The sequence below is a fragment of the Papilio polytes genome, unplaced genomic scaffold, assembly GCF_000836215.1.
Source record: "Papilio polytes unplaced genomic scaffold, Ppol_1.0 DF823510.1, whole genome shotgun sequence".
In the NCBI taxonomy this organism is placed as follows: domain Eukaryota; kingdom Metazoa; phylum Arthropoda; class Insecta; order Lepidoptera; family Papilionidae; genus Papilio; species Papilio polytes.
In genome coordinates, this window is record NW_013525694.1 from 44849 (window position 1) to 70368 (window position 25520).

The window sequence follows — 25520 nt, forward strand, 5'->3', positions numbered from 1 at the left end:
ACAGAGACCAACGTAAAGGAATTGTTGCCCCTAAGCATAAACTGCTATATTTAAATATGTTTCAGCATTAAATGTAACAGGTAAGAGTTTCATAATGACGTCAAGGCCATTAAAATTGGTGCCGGAGGCCTAATTTTAGTCCCTTTCCCTTTTCATCTTTTTCTTAAGAGGAAAGGATGGGAAGGAAAAGTGGATTTCATGTGAAGGAATTCGTGTGGATTTCGTGGGAAGGAATAGTCCCTTTCATGTGCGTCTCCTCCTTCGTCAATCTAGGGTAGGCAACGCATCTGCAATTGCGGATGTTTATGGGTAGCGATTGCTTTCCATTTCGGTGGATTCTGGTGGCCGCTTGCTCGTTTGCCACCTTATATTATAAAAAAAAAAATTGCTCGGCTACGCAGGGCAGGACTTGTAGCGCGGATGAGTGATTGCAGAGTGCCCAGACACCTATTAGAGAATGAACCGAAGGGACGTAGATCACGCGGGAGACCGAGACTAAGATGGCTACATGATGTCGAACGTGATGCTAAGAATATCGATATCAAGGGATGGAAACAAAAAGCCCAAGACTGATATGGAGAAATTTACTGGACCCGACCCAGGCTCACCCGCTGCTGTAGTGCCTCTGATGATGACGAACAATTTCAAAATAGATTAAAAAAGCAACTAGCTTTCGTCCGCGACTTCTACCGCGTAGAATTAAAAACAACAAAAGTGAGTAACCTATGTATTCTTCCAGATTATCCTCTACATCTATCCCAAATTTCATTGAAATCTGTTCATCCGTTTAGGCTGCAAACACTAACAAACATCCATCCATCTAAACTTTGACATTTATATTAAGTATGATATGATATACAAGATAAAACTTACATCGAGTTTTTTAAAGCTCATTTCCTTGTATATAAGATATTGAGTTAAGAAAAACAAAAGAAAAAGTAAAGCAAAAAGAAGCCGAGCAAATGATAGACTATTTTCGACAAACGTCACGAAATCGGAGTTGGGCTGATTGAATATTTGCACTTGAATGGAATCGGTTCCTGTCCCTGGAGTCGTTAACATAATTACACATGTCATAAATCATTGCATTCACAATATACCAAACACTTCATAAGTAATTGATACCGATACTTCAGTTTCAATCGATGTTTGATTCGGAATTAACACGAATCGATTTACCTTTTAATCGATAAGAGTAATGGAGATTTAAATTTATTTTCCTTAATTCGAGTACTTAAAGTAAATGTACCAGTTATTAGCTCTAGTAATCTTACTAAAATTATTTAAGTTTAGATGGATGTTTGTTATAGTTTGTAGCCTAAACTGCTGAACGGATTTCGACGAATTTTGGCATACATGTAGAGGATAGTCTGGAAAAAGACATAGGCTACTTACATTTTTCTTAATTCCACGCAAACGGAGTCTGGGGCAAAAGCTAGTCTTATTTATAACTATGGTTGGTTGTATAATAAAAGAGGTTTCACAATAATATTTAACATCATTTATTAATTTTAATTTTAACGAGATATTACTAGCAATAAATCTGTTTATCTAAATAACAAAATTTAATTTTATTATAGCGAAAATACCTAATTTATTAATTACATTACATTACTGTTAACAATAATGTATTAACAACATCTATACATAAAAAGCAGTTAATTTACTCCGAAATAAAAACGAAATCTGCTCCATTTTCCAATAAACTTAATTTCAAACTTTCAAACTTAACAATAATAGTAAATACAATATTTTACAATACATTATAACGTTTAAAATAATAAATACAAGGATATTGAAAGTTCGAAATTGGGCTCAACAGTTTATTGGGAAACAGACGCTAATTTCGAGCTACATTTTATATCTACATTACTTATTTAATTACCTATAAACATAGGCCTTTTATTTAATACTACTTGCGTTTAATCTATCAAAGATCCTACAATATTATATTCGGAAAAACTAACCTATTACTATGCGTACAATTTACAAATTCCTTAAAAATAAACAATTATTTTATTAAGCAAAAAATATACAAAATTATTTTACAAGCTACAAACTAAAGTATAAATTTGCATTATTTACAATTGTCAAGATATTTAGAATACGTGTTGTTATATTCGTAATTGTTTAAATAATAAATTAATGTATTGATATATGAATTAAGTAATGATTCTTAAAATATTTATTATTTAACAAACGATTTTATTTATTTATCTATTTACATGTGCTACGTGTCAGAGGAAGCCTTAATTAATGATTTCTGTAGTGTTTGTTACATATTCATCTAATTATCCCGGCGTCTTCAAATTTGAGAGGTTGATAGAAGTTTTCTGCAACAAAATACAAATTAAATAAATTAAAGTCAACTAAGCTATTTACGCTTCTGTTTCCTGTGTGTTATTCAATTATTATCTAAAATAAGTAAATCAACACAAAAAGTGAATAGAGAGAAATATGTAGAAACCGCAATTTGTAAGGTAATGCTATACAATTTCATCATTTTCATCAGGTTTTTGCGTTCAAAGAGCGCTTTTTGGTATATCCGAAATTAGCTTCTTATACAAGCCGACATAAAAATGTTCTCTCCATTAAGATCGAGAACATCAAAAGGACGGCCGTGTATCAACCAAAAATATTAATGTGTTCATATTACTGTACTAAACTATATAAGCAGGTGTACTTACATTTATATCTCCTGTTTCGTACTCAATTCTGTAAATCTTGATTCTTCATCTATTAGTTGTAAATTAACATTCTCACTCCTTGAATTGAAGGAAGCGGAAACTGTTTTATCTTCTAAAATTATATTTTCAATTTCAACACCGCTGTCCTTCTTTCCATTGCCCTCGAGTATTTTCTGTTTGAACGACGGCCCTCTGTTGAAAGACGAGCCCAATAAAGTCTCCTGGATTGTTTCATTGCCGTTACACACCCTGTCGGATTTGTTTGTGGGCATTCGACCGGAATGATAGCTATTCCTAACGCCTCCCGTCGATTCGAAGAACGGCAAAACTTGCTTGAACTCCTTTCTAAAGTTCTCGTTCAACCACGCGTAAAGGAATGGATTGTAGCAAGTCGACGCCATCGCCATGGAATGTGCCAAGAAGAATGATAAAAAGTAATAATTCCATTCGTTCATTTGTGCGCAGAAATCGTTGAATATGTTTATAATATTTAATGGCAACCAAGATATTCCGAATATTGCTACCATAGAGATCAGCATCTTATTCGTTCGTCTCTTTCTATCTCTATCCGCTTCCTCTCTTCTAGTATTCTTTGCACCGGGCTTAGACCGTGCTCTATCATTAAGTCTTATACTAACACAGGTATAGCAGACAGCTATTACTAAGAAAGGTATTAGAAACTGCAGTACAGTTGTGAAAACGCCAAATATTTTCCTAGATTTATCTGATGGCCAACTTTCCTCGCAGTATGTTTTGTTATATATAATTTGAATGCCCATGAAGAGGCCGTACGGACACGTAACGATCAGAGAGAATAACCAAATGAATACGATTATATAGATACAAGTATTGAGTTTCATCCGAGGATGGAAAGGGTAGATGATTACGAAAAATCTATCTATGGCTATAGAAGTTAGGGTTAGACTTGATATATAAACACTGGTGCCTTGAGCGTAGGGCATTAGATGACAAAGGAGTCTGCCGAACACCCATTGTCCAATGAATGTGTACATTGGTGTAAGAGGGACTGCGAACACACATAGTAATATATCAGATAATGCCAAATTAGTGATGAAAAGGTTAGTCACGGTTTGCATAGCCCTGTTCCTGAAGACGACATAGCAAACTAGAACGTTACCAAAAACTCCAAGTACGAAAATAACAGTGTAAAGAATACAGAAAGCGACTTGTACAAATTTAACATCGATTATATCGATCGTTTTATTCGATTTCGGTTCATCGATTACTTCAACTGATTCTCCAGTGAATGTCTTCAAAATCAGTACTCGTCCTCCCAAATAGGATGCTAAAGTACCGTTGAAATTCATAGCAGCGATTGAGTCATATTGGTCCGCGGAAAGCGACACCGCGTCGTTGAATATATCATTGTCGGTGAAGAGCATGCTAACTATACTATAGACTTTCTTCTACTCGATACCGCTTCTTCCTCGTACAGCATCTGTGAAAAAGAACAATACATCATTAATACATTTGTCATATACTATTTAAGTTTAAGGTCGTACGAATTGTAAGCGTGTAATAAAATCAAACAGTCAGAATATTATTGAAATCTGTACATATATTGAATTAAATATAAAAGAGATAGTATGACAAAAAACATCTAAATATGCACACCTTTCGACCACTGAAAAGCAACGTTATCTTAATTATCGTTAATAAAAAAATAGTAAAAAATCTCATGTTGTGTTACTCACTACATGAGATTTTTTACTATTTTTTTTATTCACGCAGGCGAAGTCGCTAGTGACAGCTAGTATCAGAATTATGGTGAATACATACACAGTATTTCATCCATAAGGATCCCTACCGTTGCGTAGTAACGCGACAGTTAAAATGTAATCACAGTACGAAAACGTTCGCAATCGTAAAAAGGAAATTAATGCTGTCACAAATTAATGGACCGCCCCCGAATCTTACGCAGGCAACGATTTACGTGATTACTCTCGTTGTGAAGGTCCCAACATTGATACAGACCGTCTGCGTAAGCAATACAACTGAATGGAATCAATTCTATTCAGTTGTATTGTTTGAAATTAAACGGATGTATTTACTGTAATTACTAAATAACATAATTTACAGTAAGTTTTATGTTGGTTATAAAATTTGTATATTTAGTACGTATACAACTACGTTTAGACTTTCCCTTGTCTTTCTTATGTTAAGTTGCTGAAGTTTACATTTATTTAATACTAGATTTCGGCCGCGACACTGCCCGCGTTGAATAAAAAAAACAAAAGTGAGCCTATGTCTTCTTTCAGACTATCCTTTACATCTACACCAAATTTAATCGAAATATGTTCAGCCATTTAGACTGCAAACTCTAACAAACATCCATCTATCCATCTAAACTTTTGCATTTATAATATTGATTATTTACCTAGTGTTTCCTTAATTGAAATGTAAGTTTCAAAGGAGTAAAACTCAAGTTACGTAGTTGAGAAACGCATTCAATGGTTATATCGAAAACACTAATGGTTAAATGTAACTGGGAAAGCGGCTATAATTTGTTTTTTTTTTACAATAAAAGGGGGCAAACGAGCGGCGAGAACACCGAGGTGGTTTTAAAAGTATTTGATGCCTTAAAGTCAATACGTAATTATTTAAACAGTGGTAGAGCCCGCTTTAACTTCTTCGCACGAATGGGCCGGCTCGCCCGGTGAAATACCACGACCACACAGAAGACAGGCGTGAAGTGGAAGCAATCCCGCATTTCGTCTGATGAGTGTGGTGCCGAAGGCCTAATTTTAGTCCCTTTCCCTTTCCACCCTTATCGTAAGAGGATAGAATGGTAAGGAAAAGTGGATTACGGTGGAGGAGACGCATAGAAGGGGAAATGTCCTCTTTATGTGCGTCTCCTCTTCCGTCAATTAAGGGTAGGCAACGCATCTGCAATTGGTGGATTCGGGTGGTTGCTTGCTCGTTTGCCATCTTATGTTATAAAAAAAAATGATATTTAAAAATCACAGAATTATCCGTGATTTTTAAATATCAATTAATTACTACTTAGTACTTTTGTTATAAAAGTGCGTGGGATTATTTTCTTTCATTCATCCTTTTGAAAAGTAAAACTAGAAATATGTATGTTGGAGTGAATATTTTTTATCCATTGTTATCATTGCGTGGCATTAGGCAATAAAGCTGATTACAAAACCTTTTTTACTGACCCGATAACATCGGATTCGATAGTGGTACTCATATAATATCATAGTAAATGTAACGAAACGTATGCTATGACTCGACATTTGTTCAAATGCCGACTCGAGAGTACACAGAATTACAACCTCAAAATTATGTAAAATTGTCCTAGTGACATGAATACAAAACTTTTGGTAATATTCTGATTTTGCTAATGTGTTGATTTATTGTTTTACCTAGCTTTGTTACCGTAAATAACCTAAAAATACCATAATAGCTGTCACTTGCGACTAAGCTTTCATAGAATTAAAAAAGCCAGTAGCTATGCCACAGCAGATCCGGAGCCATTCTGAACATCATCCATCAAATTAACTAAAATCTTGCATTTATAATATTAAGTAAGACAAAACTAAGATTTTGTCTATAAAAACTGCTAAGCTAACTTTAAAAATAATTTTATACTAATAGAAATAACAAGAAAAACACAAATATAACATGTTTTGGAACATATGTTTCAGTAAGAGAAAAACATGTATGACATTAAACCAAGCATTTGTAAATGGTAATAAAAACGTGTCTATTTAGTCTACCGTGTGTTCAACACATTCATTGCAAATGTTTGGAGGAACAGCGAACAAAAACTTGTTTTAATTGGTCGTAAATTTATTTTCGAAATGGGCCGACATCGTTAGTTCTAACTGTATGGTGTTAATGCAATAAACTAGCGACCACGATCACACATGATTTTAAATCATAATGAAGTCGAAATACACACTAGAAGTATGTTCTACTCTAATACGAGTAGTCCAACGTCGTAATACTAAAGATCCTAATATTTTAAATGCTGAGGATTTCTCAAAAACTCTCTGAAAAACTCAAATCAATTATTATTACTTAAGAAATTATCTTATTTGGGGTTATTTAAATGTTTTACTTCAGTTCTGCATCAAGAAGTGTGTCAACACAAGTTGACGGAAGTGAAGTTACGTTATATCCGGTCCGAGTGTCTCACTGAATAGAGTACGATGTACATTGACAGAATATACGCAAGAATAAATCCTCTACTGAAATACGACGAAATGATTTACGAGAGTAAAATTAATTAAACTTTGAACCTTCAACTTACAACTTATCTACAACAAGATAATAAAAATAGTTATGTTCAATCTTGCTAAGAAGGAATTGTGAATCATCGTTTTGTTTATAATATGAGGTGGCAAACGAGCAAGCGGCCACCTGAATCCACCGAAATGGAAAGCGACCGCTGCCCATAAACATTCGCAATTGCAGATGTGTTGCCTACCCTTAATTGACGGAGGAGGAGACGCACATAAAGAGGAAACTTACCGTTGTCCTTACAAAGGGTCGGCACATGTGCTGCCCTTCCATATATATCTATCAGCCGTCATATCTAAATCCCTTCTTAAGCATACTCTCTTTCACACAATCCATTACTTTCTTCGGTCTTCCTCTACCTTTGTAGCCATCCATATTAATTCAATCATTATTTAGTCCTTACGTGAGATCGACGCACAAGGTTTCGGCATCACTTTAACGGAAAGCCTGTAGCTTACTCTAGTTAATAAAGTAAGTTAAGGGCCTGTCCCACCACTGGTTGACAGGCTCAAATACCTTAAAAATGACGTCACTGTCAGATAAGGAAAATTCGATATTTCCATGAAATATTTTACACGTTAGATTGTTTTCAGGCAATTTAAAATTTGGTGGGACAGGCCTGTGTTATATTTTTTAATCAATTTAAATTATGTACGCATTTATTTGTATTTATCTTCTACAAGTCAAGTTTTAAGTTGCAATAGTTCATCGGATACTCGACCCTATATCTTAATCTATAAAACTATCAAGGCTCGCGAATCTGAATTATTCATAACTTCCCGTCCGACCGTAAGTCTTGCATTATACATCTTGTTTTTGTATAGGGGATTTTCTATAAAGGGATACATTTAATATTAACAACGAGCAGGCCTTTATTTAGAAACTACTAATTTTCGCCCGCGACTCCGTCCGCGTGGTATTGAAAAAACAAAATTGAATAGCTTATGTGTTCTTCCAGACTATCCTCTACATCTATGCCAAATTTCAACGAAATCCGTTCAGCGGTTTAGGCTACAAACTCTAACAAACACCATTTATAATATAATTAACCTTTAGTCATAAATATATAGATGTAGAGGATAGTCTGGAAGAACACAGAGGCTACTCACTTTTTTTTAATATCACGCGGACAGAGTCGCGGGCGAAAGCTAGTTTCATGTAAATCTTACATTTTTCATAACAACATACGAGTAGTGTTCTTCCTGTAAATGTTTTTACAAAGTTTTACTCTTGAGTATAAGCAACGTAGAAGTTGTTCGGAATATTTGAAATACAAGAAATTCTTGATAAAGTATGTGAGATAAATTTTACATTTAATATCTTAGCAAAGCGTAAAATAAAATGATTCTTATCACCACAGAGTAAATGGTAAATGATAAAAGAATCCATACACGATATGACATATCGTAACCTGATAGTATTGGATGTTAAGTGATTTTACAAATTCGTCATATTTTGTTGGATATCGTAACATTTTTGGAATAAAATGTATCACTTTATTGGTGGTAAATACATACCATACTGATATTCTACAAAATTTCTGTACTAAATTTGATTAATTCATTAACCTGAAACCAACTTGAAAATAGGCGAAGATGTAAGAATATAGAAGAAATGTCTGAAAGGCCCCGTGAAATGAAGCTTCGTTGACTCTGCCTACCCCTCAGGACTAAGGCGCGATTATTTTAAATTAAGAAGCCAGCTCAAACTTCACATAGCCTTTTAACCAGTTAATTTAGAAATACAAAGGGAAATGCTTTATTTTACAATGAAATTATTTGCACATTTTCCTAGCCTTGATATGCGTAAAAACTTTGCCGACGACTTTGTGACGTCACTGTATTAGTAAAGGGGGTCATCAGTAATCCTGTTCGTCGCTTAGTTTGACACTGTATAATGTCTTGTTTCTGTTTAACTTGACTGTTCCTACCTTTTTTATAATATAAGGTGGCGAAGGAGCAAGCGGCCACCTGAATCCACTGAAATTGAAAGTGACCGAAAGTGAAGAATCCACTGAAGTGGAAGGAATTGTGAATGTATATGGGCATGTACATGCATAATTGCAGATGCAATGCCTACCTTTAATTACGGAGGAGGAGACTCGCATAAAGAGGACATTTTCCCATCCTTTCCACTTAAGGAAAGGGTGGAAAGGGACTAAACTAAGCCTCTGACACCACACTTACTGATGAGTGTGGTGTCACGAAACGTGGAATTGCTTTCACTTCACGCCTGTTTTCTGTGTGGTCGTGGTATTACACCGGACGAGCCGGCCCATTAGTGCGAAGATGTTAAAGCGGGCTTTACCACCTTTTGTCAATTGATCAGGTCAAAATCTTCCATTAGTGTACTATCAATCGATTTAGATAAATATGTAACTTCTATATTTAGACATATCATAATAATAAATCTATTTAAGCTGCTAGTGGAGTGTTTTTGGGATTTAGAGCAATAGTATATGACACTGTTGTATTATCGAGTCATGGATTGTGATAACACCACCTGACACGTGCCAATTGCGTGTTTTCATGAATGCGCAAAACTTTTTGGTGGAAAGAAATTTGACCTTCAGCAATATGTTAACTAACGTCATATGGCATATGGGATTGGTAATAGAAAACGAGAGTACAATCAGCTGCATAAATGCCCTTTCAAATTACTAATCAATACTATAAAGGACAAGCTTTCGCCCGCGACTCCGTCCGCGTGAAATTAATTAAAAACAAAAGCGAGTAGCTTATGTATTCTTCCAGACTATACTCTACATCTATCCCAAATTTTATCGCGGACCGTTCAGGAGTTTAATCTACAAACTCTAACAAACATCCACCGAAACTTTCGCATTTATAATATTAGTAAGATTACGTCAATTAATGTTTTTGAGATGACATAATTCAATAATTGTTTATATTTATGCAGCTAACTGTACATGATATTCAAATGTTTTTGTCGTATTTAATTACATTTAAAACAAGCTTGTAATTAGTGGTGTAGAATTCGTTCTACATATCATTATTTTTTGTATCCCTTATGTTGATGAAAAACTTTTATTTAGCGTAGACTTTATTTCCACATTGTTGTTTTAAATTACTTTTTAATTCAAGCCTTTAAGACAATAATAATCTCGGTTAAGCAAGAAGAACTTATGTAATAAATAAATAAAATATCTGACAGATAACATACGCATAAGTCGTGATCATTCTCAACAGTAATCCATTCTTTGATATAAGATCTGTTAGACCGCATTTAATGCATAAACTCTAAGTGCCTTTTTGAGATTACGTGCGCACAAGAAATATAAAACAAATAAAATGATCAAAACAAGTAGATAAACAAGGCTTGTGTTTGATGTTACAAATATAATAGACAAATAAATTATACATACTTAATGAGAAAAGAGGGCAAATGAAAATACAAATGCGTTGAATAGATCTAAATATAATCGGTCTAAATGTAATATTGCCAGTGCTTACTGATAGGTAAAGATTCTCTTTCTTCGTCGCTTGAGTCTTTACAGACTCGTCGTGATTACGTATCAGGTATCAGTGACCCGCTTCTCTCTCTATAGGTAGAGATACATCACTAGTAATGACCGTTATGTTTTTAAACATGTGATCTTTCATAATGTAGGTTTTATCAGGAAACGCTTTGAATCTTAGCCTATAAGTAAATAGATCACAATTAAACCATTAATTAAACAATATAAACATATTTTAAATAGCTATTTCATAATGGAATTCAACAATTACATAGAAACTCTGTTTCTTTGTTTCTTTTATTCCTATTTTATTAAAATATTTATTGGGTAATGTGTTTTATTATCGCTGCTTTATTTTCCGTGAACGTATTGTTTACAACACACTCTCGTCGAAGAACAATAGTCTTGAAACTAATTGATCGTTAAACTATTTGTGGAACAGAACAAATCCATTATGTCCGTTGTCTGTAAAACTGTGATACCCAAACTTTCTTGTAGACCCTGTACAATTTTTTTTATGTTTTTGACCACAATTCTTTTATTCTCTACTTTATTCTGTTATCGTTTAATATCAAGTAGTCTTTAAACTGCATGGGAATTATCTAAACCACTTTGGGAATCCCTGAAATAAACGAATGTTTTGTTACCTTTGAAATCGCCGGCTGATGTAACTGAGACAAACTGGACGCATTACTGTCAAAACTTTATAGAGTAATCTAATAAAATGTAATAATAACATTGTTACTTAGACGTAAGTCGTCGTACAATGATAACCTTATTTTAAGGACATATTTTTCACTTATTGTCTGGTGCATGATTGTTATTTCATCATAAACAATCCAGTAGGAAATACACGGAAAAACAAAATGGCGGTCAATCATTACATGTGTAGTTGGGAGTTTAATTAAGCATACAGTTTCCTATGCATTTACTTTCTAATATCTTATTCCTTGTTCAGTTCAAGATGTAAGTAACTAACTATTGCTCGTGACTTCATCGTCGTAAAATAGAAAAACTGTAAAAAAAATAATCTGTGATAATGTAGCTTTATAATGGTGAAAGAATTTTTAATATCGGTCCAGTACTTTTTGAGTTATTTAAATAATACAAAAATCCAAAATTACAAATCTTTCCTCTTTATAACATTAGTATAGATTACCAATAAAATTATATTTAAACACTTGTGATAACATATTTTCGTTGTCTTTTTTTATCAAAGAATAATAAAGAGCATTATTGTCTTCTACTGATATTTTGATGATAGCGTCATAATATTCTGTCACTAAACATTGATTTATCAAAGCTAATCAATAAAGCAGACGCGAAATCCGTGACCTATATTACCTTGTACACAGAAATTCCTCTTAAACATTTGGAAATCCAATTAATTACGAAACTTAGGCGTAGATATTGTCGAGGAATGTTTGTGAGCAAATACACACGCTATAACTTAAATATTAATTATACGACTAGACACATACTTTTATTATTTTTCTATTGTATTGCGATAAATAAATACTTCAAGACTAAATTTAATAACTACTTTTTATTATTAAACAGATTTTTCAAAGTATTTAATGGAAGAAGGTGTTTTGGATCAAAGTATGTTCTTTGAAACTACTTTGTAAAGTTTCGTAGAACAATCTTTATACTTTTGGTGTGGTGTAACGCTGTACTAGTCATCAATAGGTAGAGATTCTTCTTCTTCGTCGATTGAGTCTTTACAGACTCGTCGTGATTATCACGTATCAGGTATCAGTGACCCGCTTCACTCTCTATAGGTAGAGATACATCTACTAGTAATGACCGTTATGTTTTTAAACTTGTGATCTTTCATAATGTAGGCTTTATCAGGTAACGATACTTAATGTTAAAATAGAAATTTAAGTAAGTATCAACCACCTACGAACACTTATTTTCAAAAAACAGTATAATTTGATAAATTAAATTAATTTCCCAAATTCAATCTTGCTCTATAAACGTTTACAAAATGGCGGCGTATTCGTATAATTAGGAAATCGGTGGACAATAACATCCGGCAAATATTGGCTTGTTTACTGTCCGACGTGTATTATGCTCAAAGATTTAAGACTCCATTCATTATTTGCTCAGTTATTTGTAGTTTGTAGGTTATATTACTTCAAAACAGTTTAGTACCAACTACAATAAATAACTTTACAATTTTAAAGTAAAAAAAAAATGAAAAATAATTTATTTCAATTCAACAATATAAATACATATAAGGTAAAGAACATTGTTTGTGAATACAATAGAAATGATATCTCTAGTAAATAGTACCTGTGCACTAGACACAGCCTGTTTCGCGAGAGTCCTACTCTAAAGATTTAATAAACATTCGTTACATGGCAACAAATCAATTTATTATGTAAGACTACATAATAGATTCACGTACCATTAGTTTTAATATAGTTTTACAGAAAAGAGTAAAATTGCAATAACAATTGAGAATTTAAAATGCTTATTTATAAATATGTGTCCTCACAAAAAACGGAATCATGTATTTAATAGTGAAACATTGTTTGTATGAACCTTCCTTAAGAGTAAAAGAACCCACTTTTACTCTACATTTTAAATTTGCATATTAAAAATTAAAAAAACAATCTCGTTCTTATTTCTGTATTGAAATCATTAAGGATTGTGAAACGCAACAAAATGTATTGTTTTTCTGCGTTCCAAAAGATAACAAGTTCAAGGTTTATAGCTGCGAAGTGATAAAAGTGATTTTATGCTTATTTTTATTTGTGGTACACGACGTCGGTTGAATTCTTGCTTCGCAGTAGTTCTGAAATACAAACCTTTTCAATACGAGAATGAACGTGTATTTTTATGTTTACTTTTTCATTTCTCCTTAGGACAATGGGCCCGAACTGAACTTTTGTTAACAAGAAAAAATAAAACGAAAAATAATTTATTTTACATTTTACGGGAAAATATTTAGATGACATACGAGTAAGAGTTATACTTCAAAGGAGTATGACCACAACCTGCTACAGTTAGAGTCGAAATTGCTATTAATTTCAATCTTTTCTATAACCCACTCTAACCAGAAGACTGCATCAAACCCTTAGTTTGAATTTGTATCATGTAAACACAAAAAGGTGGCAACCCTAAGTGGGTTAAGTTCGGGACATACGCTCAGTTCGTACTGACGAAACTTTAAGAACGTCCGCACCTCTGAAACTTAACTATGGCACAACTGTTTAGTCCCGCTTTGATTCCATTGAGCTTATATGGAGGTGCGCACACTACTGGATTTTTAGTTCAACTAAACGGTTGAATAGGTTGCGAAAGAATCGCCAATCGTACAATAGTTGTGCGATAGTTTAGTCAGTTACGCGCCTACTTTAATTGTCAATTGAATTCTTAAACTACTGCATACACACACAATATTCAGTCAAACAGTTAAGTTAAAAACTGAATGTGTGTTGAGGTCTTTCCGGACGTAGGAATAAACAAAAGATGCCGATCTTTTTTCGCTACTTTTGTTAAATGTCTCAGATGTCGAAGGCTCGAAGTAGACACTTGAAATCGAATAAGCCACTCGAGTGTTGAAGTCTCTTTCACAATGAAAGTGAGATATTCAGGAATGTCAATTTAGTAGCCAGCTTATAGCGAGCGGAGAGGGTTTTCTTTACCTTTTGCTTAAAAATCCTTTACTTACTTGTAAGTACTACTTTTCCATTCATCTATTCGCTCCATTGGCGCTTTACCAAACCAACGGTTTTAAACCAATTATCTAACCAATGAACAAAACACTACGCTATTACTCATTTACCTATTAAAACACTATTCTGATTTTTTTTACTAGAGAAAAGGGTCGAGCGGCGAGAACACCGAGGTGAATACCGACGGCCATGGACATCTGCAATACTAAAGGAACTACAGATACGTTACCTTTTGTTTGATGTTCTTTTATCTCTGTTTTATTACTGACTCGGGTAGTGTTCGCATGTTTGACTAGATTTCGCTCTCGACTCCGTCCGCGTGTAATTTAAAAAAAAGTAAGTAGCCTATATGTTTCCAGACTGTCCGCTACATCTATACCTAATTTAATCGAGATCCGTTCAGTTTAGGTTACAAACTCTAAAAAACATTCATCCGTCCATCGAAACTTTTCCATTTATATAAGTAAGATATATATAAGTTTGTAAGTTGCATTTAAGACGTTAACTTAACCGTTTTGATGAACTTAATGGACATGTTATTGACAAGATAAAGGGTGAATAATAAATTGAATGACTTTGTAATTAATTTAAATTTTACATTAGTCTTTTTTTTAATATAAAAAATTGGCTTCCGGTCGTAAAACGTTAAGTAATAAATCTGATTACCCGTGTTGGCTTTCCCGGTGAAAGGTATCACGTACGTAAAGTAAATTAAGGGTGTTTCCGGTAAAGGCTAATCTTATAAATGAAGCCGACAGCTGAATAAGTTAAGTAAGCCATTTTACTAAGAGCATAGCGTCTATAATAGATTACACTAATATTATGGATGGATGGATGGATGTTTGTTAGACTTTGTAACCCAAACGGCTAAACGGATTTCGATGAAATTTGGTATAAATGTAGAGGATAGTTTGGAAGAACACAGTACTCACTTTTGTTTTTTTTTAAATCACGCGAACGGAGTCGCGGACGAAAGCTAGTAAATAATATTATTTAAAAAAATCCGGTAACTTACATTAATGGTATTTACTTGTAACGTCTTTGACATTATTATTTGAAACGTGACGTTTATACAAGCAAGCGTAACCAGGACCTTTATAATGCTAATTTGCACGGAGTACTATTTAATTTGCAAATCTCTTAAGGGTCTTGACTTGTTTAATGATTACATTAACTCAATATTAGTGTTCTAAGTGTTGGAACACGATTACGTCTTTTATATTTCTAACTACATGATCTGTATTCTTTCCAAGTATCTTGGTGATCAAAACAATTGCATACACAGTGCCCGCATTTTCCTACACCTGGAATGTTTCGCGCAGCAACTCACATGAAATTACAAGCGCACACCTTGGACTAAAAGATCGCACAACCGTGTAGTCGCGTTTTAATTCCTAAGAGCGTATGGAGCGCACACCATTAGTTGTGCAACGAAACAGTTAAATTGGTTGCAAAACAATAGACAATCGCACAATTATGCTATAGTTTTGCGCCTGCTCTAAGAGTCGATAAGAATTATGAAAACAACTATAACAGCGTCATACCTTATGACTAGAATTGATCGTACAAATATCAAATGATATACGTATTATTCCTTCAATATAATTAGACACAAAAACGTGCGCTTCCAATATTTCTCCATTGAAACATAAACACAATATTTCAATAAACTAACCATACCATATCATGTTACATTCGACTTGAGTTAGACCAGATATATAAAAACATTGTTATCGCTTTTATTCGCATAGAAAGAAAAGAGATAGCTATACGTTTGTCCAGAAGTATTTCGTCAGTCGAATTTCACGGTTGAAAAGACAAGTACAGATTTGTCTTCAAATAAAGGATTGTATTGTCCTCATGGATCACTTATAAATTTAATCTCGCGGTCGAACGAAGATATTTGAATCCGCTTTTATTGTGAGCGTATCAAAGGATTGGAATCAATTGGGAAGGACTGTTTTACCGTATTGTGGCGTTGGTGTTAAAAATAAGATTATTAACGCTGAAATAATTATGTAAGTGTTTATTAAAATATTTTTGTCAACTTTATAATATACTAGCGATCCACCCCAGCTTCGCCTAGCTTTATAGTTTTATTTTTTAATGGTAAAAGAATTATTGTAATCGGTTCTGTAGTTTCGGAGCCTATTCTTTGCAATCAAATCTTTTTTCTTTATAACATTGATATAAATGTGTAAAGCAGTGATTCTCAACCTTTTTTTGTTGTGACACATATTTAACGATTTCAAAATTTGGCGGCACACAAAGAAAAAGATAAAATCTATTTACTTACTACAACACACTGCATAAATAGTTTATGACAAAAATATGCAAAATTTGGCGGCACACAAAAATGTCGCGGCACAATGGTTGAGAATCACTGTTTAAAATTATACATCATTTTGAAATAAAAATATTTAAATACCACGATGTGAATTAAATTATTAAACTTGGTTGTTTTAAAAGACTTTATTGTTTGAATATTATTCAAGTTCGTTTAATTTTTTATTTTTCTATTCATCAGTTACATTTTCACAGCGCAAAATCTCTCATTATACTGTTAACTGAGCAGTAAGTAATTAACTTCAAGTTCTTACTTATTAGCTTTTTTATTAAGTAGGCGACCCGTTAAATTAAATAATGTTGCAAGTAATACAACGCCGTGGAGAAATTCAAATAAGGCAATAAATTCTGAGATAGGAGTTAAATGTATTACATGTACCATCTAGATGGCTGGCAATCCTCAAACGTACTGTATACCTTGTTCTCAGTAGTATTTCCATACCGCTACGACTTCGTGTACTTCAAAAAAAAGCATCCTGCCTTTTAAGAGTTTCCGACTTTTAGGTCGGCAAACTAAATATTTTGGAGCCTCTCTCGCGACTTCGTCGGCATGAACTTCAAAAATAATATGTTACTCACTGATAACGTAGCTTTTTAATAGTGAAGGAATTTTTGAATAGGTATATTATAGGTTACTTTTTTTAATTGCGCACTTAAAACTGACGTAACAGGTAGTCCGTTTGGTGGGTCTTTGACTGAAAGATAGCTGGCTGAAGGTAGATACATGCGAGACTGATAGATGACTTTAAAAAAATCCGCACTAAGTTTGCGGGCGACGTCTCGTTATACATGGGATTAAAAGCTGTTTATTAACAATTGGCTAATAACTCGTTAATAGATGTTAATCGTTATCCCACGATTAGATAAAGTGCTAACATCGCCGTCGATCATAAAGATTAATATCTCATTATATGAACACTGATAAAATAATTCCTCTCAGCACATTTAGCTCCATTAAGCAACGAATGTATGGGAATCGGTATTGCTAAGTGCCAATAAAACGATAACAAACGCCATCGTTTGCAAATAATATTAAAACATTAGTTGTACTGGAAAGGAATTTATTCCTCTAAATATAACTAGGTTTTTCCATTGCAGTGGTTTTTTGTATTAACTGATTGAAATTCTGTTTTTTTTAAATAAAGTAAAGAAGTGTTATGGCAAACGAAAAATAATTAGTACACCATCTGTTTTAATCTGTTCCTCTTAGTTCCTTTATTGCGTTTATGGTACGGTATGTTCATAAAATGAGGTTCAGAACTCACGTGATTTTTACTCCGTTGAAACTTAGGTAAACCGAACACATTAATCATTAGGTAAAGACAAAATAAACGGGAACTTCAGAAACCCGGCATCAGAAATTAACGCGTGTGTAAGTTTAGCTGGTTGTCAAATACGTCTAATCCTACTAATATTATAAATGCGAAAGTTTAGATGGATAGATGGGTGTTTGTTAGAGTTTGTACCCTAAACGTCAGAACGGAGTTTGATAAAATTTGGCATAGATATAGAGGATAGGCTGGAAGAATACATAGGCTACTTGTATTTGCTTTTTTAGTTCCGCGCGGGCGGAGTCTAACTAGTTCCAAAATAAATAGCGCATTGTATTTACTGTCCAAAAAGTAATATCTGCAAAAGGATTTAATAAAAAATAGATGAGCAATTGTTTACAGTCTGTCGACGAACGGACGATAAAGCGAGGTCGGGTTCGCCGTCGCTGTAAGACGTCACAGAAAATCGTGAGATTCTCTCCAGTCATTGAGATTACATTTGATGTGTCCAGCCTAAAAAAACACTTTCTATGTATACAATTTCAACAAAATATGTAATACCAGATCGTTTTAAAACTTTCATATGAAAACTCGTGTAAGAAGTTGATTTCTAGGTTCGTCGAAAATGGAATTAGGTCGTTTAACGAAAATCAGTTAGATAGCGTTCAGTTTCAAATGTTTTTAAGACGTAAAAGATAATTTCAAATCCGCTTAAGTATATTTGCGTCTTAAATACCTTTGACAACGTTATTACCTCAATATCTATTTTTAAACACTTGTGTTACATAACATTCGGTGTGTGAACGTAATTCACATGTGTGATTAAAATTAGCGAATCGAATCATATTGTAATTTTAAAGTATTTTAGCAACGATAGTTGTTTCTATTGCATACTTTTATCTCAGTTTATCGATAGGTAAATCACATTGGATTTAAAATTCTCAAGGTTTATCGATCGGTTTTGTTTTCATTTGACGAGATAGCGACCGACGTGAGTTGGAAATAATTTTCACAAAAACCGTTGTTATTGCGGGACGATTGCCAAATGCTTTAAAATTTGCTATTTTAAAATTAGCATCATATAAATCAATCATAAACTAATCATCTGATAACTATAATTCGATGCGATTATATCGTTTGTTGATCACATCGTGTCTACAATTGGAACTCTCGGTTCACTTCGATTAATTTTGTACTTGTGATTTTTCTTCATTTATATAAATAAAAAAAAATCTTTACATAAATCATACAATTGACGATTTCAGACTAAATACACGTTATTATCTATATCTGTACTATTATAATAAAGCGTATACACACACCTTTTTTGCCTAAGATGTCAGCAATTACAGCATATTTTTGAATAATTCTTTTTTTAATAAAAAAAAACTCTACACTTACGTCATGCTTTAGGCTATATATTTTCACGCCATTAAACTTAGGGGGTAAATATGTTGGATAAAAACCCTAATGTGGGAAAAAGACATAAGTTGCTGCCAACATCATGGAAGCATAATTGCCATAGTAAGGTAATTGGTATGTTGACATTTGCCATTGATAATTTGACAAGTGTAAATGATTAAACAAAGTTTTTATAATTTCATGCGGATGTAGCCGCACCGGAACAGCTAGTTTAAAATAAAATTTGAAAAAAAAATCGTACGATGAAGAAATACAGTAATTTCTTTTTTAGACTTAAAAAACGAAACTTCACTTATACTATTTGCTTTTAAAATTGCATGAAAATGATCTAAAAAAGGGCCGACAAATACGATACAAACTTCCGTCAAATTGTTTCATTAATAACATCTAAACTGATATTGATACACCATTCAAAGTCAAACAGATAAGATAAATGAGGAAATAATGACTTCCCAAACATCACTCGGGTAGCGGAATATGACGCACGAAAACTGAAGCCGGCCTTTGGAAATTATTGAAATATTTTTATACAACAAACAAGTGACTATATATTTTCACAATTTGGAACGTATAAAATATTAATAGTAATAATCAAATATACTCTATGTTACACAGATATATTACCTTTCTAATGGTGAAAGAATTTTTAAAATCGGCTCAGTGTTTACGTGAATCGAATACATACAAAAATGAAAAAATACAAATAATTCCTCTTTATAATATTAGTAAAGATAGATAGCTATTGACTAGTTCGTCTTTGCGTAGTCAAAAAAAAAGAGTTTGGTTCGAATTACGCAAGCATAATATCTTTTTGATGTTTCAACAATCATGATTCAAATTTTTAATGTATGTTTTTAAAAATATTTGAAACTCTTTATGTCTTTATATTTTCTAGAGTAATCTATTTATTTTTTCTAGAGTAGGCAGATAAAATGTATATGACTACTAAACGGCAACACACTGATATAGTACGATATAGCATCGTGAGATCATAATAGGAGTTAGAGGATTATTTTTCTATCAACAAAATGATGTGTGCGCTCCGCCGGGGATTTCTGAGTATGTACGAAGTCGCTGACCTTGCAAACTTACGGATATTTATAACAAATTCTTATTACATTTGTTATGATATAATATTTAGGCCCTGTCCCACCACTGGCTCAGGATGGGATAGCTTAAAAGTGACGTCACTGTCAGATAGAGTACCAAAATCCGATACTTTCATCAAATATTTTATACGTTGTATTGTTATTTGACAATTTACAAGAGTTGTTGGACAGGCCCTTAGTATTATTAATAGAAAATTTAATTTACTTGAACGTTTACGCATCGGTGGACTTCTATGACAGAAATATTTTCATTTTTAAATGTAGCAGAAATCTATCTTATTTCGATTCACTGAGTCATTTCCTTTGAGAAAACTCCCACTTTACAAATAAATGTTTCACCGCATAAATATTTCTGCTACTTAAGTATTCATACATCAAATAAAACAGGAAACACCATTACATGTATCTTTTAGTGTAAACAAGGTAAATCTTTACATTTTGGTAAACGTAGGCGTAGTATTGAATATTCTTAAAACGATAAAATAACACATAAAGTGTTTAAAAACATTTTTTTTTGTTTGTCACGAAACTAAATAGGTTTTTTTAAATATCCCTTTTTCCGTATTCCATAAAAAATTAAAAGTATCTTACTAATATTATTAATATGAAAGTTTACATGGATGGATGTTTGTTTGTTTGTAGCCTAAACAGCTTAAAGATATCTCGATGAAATTTGGCATTGATGTAGGAATCGTCTGGAATAACACATTAACACATTATTACTATAGTATATACTTTTTAATACTAATCGCGGACAAAGTCCCTAATGAAAGCTAGTACAGTAAAAAAATATGCACATACATATAAGCGAAAATTAAAAACGGCTCAACTCACGTTTTTAGCCTACGGTGACGGCACCGACTAGTTTCAGACCCTTCGGGGGTCCTTCTTCTGGTCAAACTAGTTGGTGCCGTCACCAGAGGATAAAAATTAGTAGAGCCTCTTAATTTTCGCTGAAAGTAATGTCTTACGATACTTTAAATAATTTAACATGAACGTTTTTGTGGAAAAATTACTGCTATCAACCAATAAAGTTTCTTTTCGTACCTTTTCTGCAATGAAATGATTTCAGTCATCACTTTTCACACATTCATCTCACCTTAGGCCTATCTTTACTCCTAAAAATTTGTAAAGTCAAGAAAAATCGTAATGTACATAGTGGACGAAACCCAATTTGACAACATTGTTAATTATTTGCGCATACTTTTTTGGCTTCTTTATCTATTTTCATTGTTTCGGAAGCAGTTCTGTTTGATATTTACAATTTTAACTTTTTCAATCGATAAAAATGTGTGTAAAAAATATTCAGTGTTTCAAATATTTTGAGCAATAAATCTAGTTTTATTTGGACCTTGGATAATTTCCGACGTATGTTTTGGTGTATTTCATTTTTTATAACTCTGTGATCGACGTATTATATTTGACCTTAATTTTTAGTACCATTAGTAAATAACTACACAGTTTCAGCAAACATGCTGACATTTGCTTATTCTATTCGACTCATATTTACTTTAGCATAGTCATGTGTCACCGTCCGATTGTCATATAAGTGATTCTATAATGAGTCTAAAACATATTACTAATATTATAAATGCGAAAATTAATACGGATGGATGTTTGTTAGAGTTTGTAGCCTAAAAAGTTGAACCGATATCGATGAAATTTGTGATAGACGTAGAGGATAGTCTGGAACAACACATAGGCTACACTTTTTTTTAAATTCCACGCAGACGGAGTCGCGGGCGAAGGCTAGTTATATCATAAAATTTATTATAATTTTTCTAACCTATTGGTAGTTTTAATCAGTTGTAAAACGTGAGTAGTGTCTGTTACATTAGAAGGTAATCAATAAGCATTGTGGCGCCGTTGGGCAATTTCGCACGTTCCTGTGGGCGTAGCTTTTTGACTATCAAATTAAGCTCACTATATCCCACAGATAAAGATAAATGATTCATACAAATACCAACATATTGTGCTTTGGAATTTTTTGCAGTTAGATAAACGAATTGATGAAATAAACAAACGAGTTGGACAACATTTTTAATTTGACATTATCATTTTTAACTTAATCTCGTCGGAAAAGTCAGCAAAACACCTTAAAAACATCGAAATTTAACAAAGAATTAAACTATCATTGCAATCTAAACCAGTCTTAAAACATAATGGAATTAAAAAATCTATCGCATTTTTAAACTAAATAGAATATCGAAAAACCAAATTATATAACTATACCTAGCTTTGATTATTTCTAAGGCTACATATATAAGTAAACAAAAAATAACCCTAAAGATATGTGGTGATCTGTACGAGAAACTAATTTGTCAAAAGTTACGATATTCGATGTTCTACTTAGGAGTTTATCACAAACTTTATGTTGCCTTCACTAATTCCTTATTACAAGAGTTCAACGAACCTTAACATTACAAAATTGTCCTTCAAAAACGTTATTTATATGTTACTAGCTTTCGCCCGCGACTCTACAGCGTGGGATTAAAAAAAACAAAAGTAAGTAGCCTATGTGTTCTTCCAAGCTATCCTCTACATCTCTACCAAATTTCATCAAAATCCGGCTACCATATTGCGCTAAAATAGCGAAGCGACCGTCTTTTTATAAGTAGTTAACCTTTACTGAAACAAGAGTTAAGAAATCTTACTAATATTATAAATGCGAAAATTTAAAAGGATGGATGTAGAAATGTACAGTTTACTTGTTTTATTGTAAAAAAAAATAAGTCATTAGATATTCCGTTAACAAACCATAATGGCGATTAATGAAAAAAACAATAGAAATACAAACGTATCATTTCTTGGTATTGAATTAATACTTTCAGTGAAAAATGAAACGTTCATATAATTTTTTAATTGTAATAGAACGCACGAGGTATCAGAATCCACGCCATTTTAATATAAATTGTTCTCGTCTTTTATGTCGGCTTTTTATTACTCAGCTACCGAAGCTTTTTTCATAAACCTTTATTTATTTGACACATTATGTTCTTCATATTTTAATACGTCACATTTTACATTAACTGTTCACAGTTTAACTGAACAATAGAACTGTTCAATTAAAACTGAGTTCATCAAAACAATTTTAATAACCTACTCTAGAGTTCTAATCTTACTAATATGTTCCGAAAGTTTAGACGGATGGATGGATCTTTGTTAGAGTTTGTAGCCTAAGAACGGATCTCGATTAGATTTGGCATAGATGTATCTTTTGCCTTTCTTCTAAATAAAGTTGTCTTACCACAAGTAAAAACATAGACAGAAAATTCGTTAATTCACCCAAGATTCGTTAAAATTGACACTAAAATTCCCAATACTCACAGTCATACTCATAGCATTCTTAGCACAATTAACTTGAAGAATGTAATAAACATTACGTGCTCTGTGCTTCTTATTACAGACATAACACTTCCAGAATTTTTCATCATACTACTGTATACCCAAATGAAACTATTTTATGCACTAAGCATCACCGCCTACAGTATTTCATCATCGTCACAACCTCACTATAAGTCCCCACCGAGGGGCTCGGAGCCTACCCTAAGTTAGGGGTGACTAGGCCATAGTCAACCACGCTGGCCCACTGCGGGTTGGTTGACTTCATACATATGTTTGAATTTCTTCGCCGATATGTGCAGGCATCACAATGTTTTCCTACATCGTTAGAACGTCGGGTAAATTATGTAGATATGAAATTTCGAAAAATCGAAAACCACATTTGTACATGGCGGGATTCGAACCCAAGACCTGTAGATTACAAGTCAAGTGTTTAAACCACTGAGTCGCTGACGCTCACTAGACTATTGTATTTATAAATGTTCATTATAGTCTATTTAATTAAAATACGTTTTTGCAATCTACTTTTTAAATGTAATTCGATAACTAACCTTTCTGAAGCTGCACGATGCAATTCTTATCGCTTATTTAAAATTTCGTTGCCAATTCATTTAACTTCCAATATTTTCATAAATTAAATAAACACACTCAAACTATCACTTTTACTAAAGTTCAGAAAAATAAAATAATAAAAGTTACGTTTTTTATTGTTAAAAAAATGACAATTTTTAAGAAGTTTAAATAACTATGTAATTCGCTGTAAAAACTTGAAATAAATTTTAAACTGTAAGTTTAAGATGTCGCGTAGTTGGTGGAGAACGGAGTATACGTGCGTTCAGGTCGCCGTCCGAATTCAGACTGAGGAGGTTCAGTGTCGTAGCGAGTCCGTTCGTAGCACTTCGATACTACGTTTTTGATAAAAAGAATCGTCTACGAAATTCAACACTTTGTATTAATATATTTTGTATAAATATTTATTCTTATTTAATTATTATACTTAAATAAATTATGTGCATTTTAAACATAGTAAATGATAAGAAATCTAATAATTATTATTTGAGATATTTCATATTATAATATCTAGAAAATTGAGACTTTGATAAGGGAAGTTTCTGTGATTTTTAACAAACTACTTTATAGTTTTAGGGAGACGTATTTGACAATTATTGTTAAATTTTAACTTATTAAGTTTGTTATATAAGTATGAGACATTATCTAAGTTAAATGCGATAAACAAAAAGGAAACATACTAAGGAAATGAAATAAAACAGAACGGCTTAAGCAATATAACAACTTAAGTGTCGCGGAGCAAATTTACTTAACAACATTGAGCGCAGTTGAAAACACATTTTATTGCATAACGTTTTTAAAATGAAATCGCAAATAGTTTTTCAAACGATTATTTAAAACTATTTTAAAACTATCGATGGGTGTGTATTTTGTTTTATTGTTTATTAGCTTTTGCCTGCGACTCCGTCCGCGTGGATTAAAAAAAATGAAAGTGAGTAGCCTATGTGTTCTTCCAAGCTATCCTCTACATCTGTACCAAATTTCATCGAATCCGTTCAGCCGTTTAGGCTACAAACACTAACAAACATCCATCCATCAAAACTTTCGCATTTATAATATTAGTATGAGATGAAGTATGAAGTATGACTGTACATAATCAAAAAATCTTAACTAGTAGCCAATGTATTTTTCCAGACTATATTCTCCATCTATCCATACATCTGTCCTATCCATCTAAAGTTTATAGTATCAAGTAAGGGTAAGATGAGATTTAAAATCAAGATAAATATTGGTGCAGCTAATCTAAATATTGAAAAATTAATATCTTAATATATTACTCGAACCAAACATTGTACACGAAAACACGATCAAAACCTGGTATTTACGTAAAACGTAGG

At 32.8% G+C, this 25520-nt stretch overlaps 1 protein-coding gene across 1 annotated transcript; it reads right to left on the reverse strand.

The window, feature by feature from the left end:
- Window positions 1-2202: 2202 nt before the first annotated feature.
- Window positions 2203-24451, reverse strand: LOC106104564 (prolactin-releasing peptide receptor-like). Its single transcript, XM_013284641.1, has 3 exons — window positions 24165-24451; window positions 2688-4146; window positions 2203-2333 (listed from the first exon to the last, which is right to left on the reverse strand). The coding sequence occupies exon 2, from the start codon at window positions 4088-4090 to the stop codon at window positions 2690-2692; it is 1401 nt and encodes a 466-aa protein (XP_013140095.1). The 5' UTR covers window positions 4091-4146; window positions 24165-24451; the 3' UTR covers window positions 2203-2333; window positions 2688-2689.
- Window positions 24452-25520: the final 1069 nt, after the last annotated feature.

Coding starts and splice junctions, on each gene's coding strand:
- LOC106104564 (XM_013284641.1), bottom strand. CDS start 4,090: ATGCTCTTCACCGACAATGATATATTCAACGACGCGGTGTCGCTTTCC.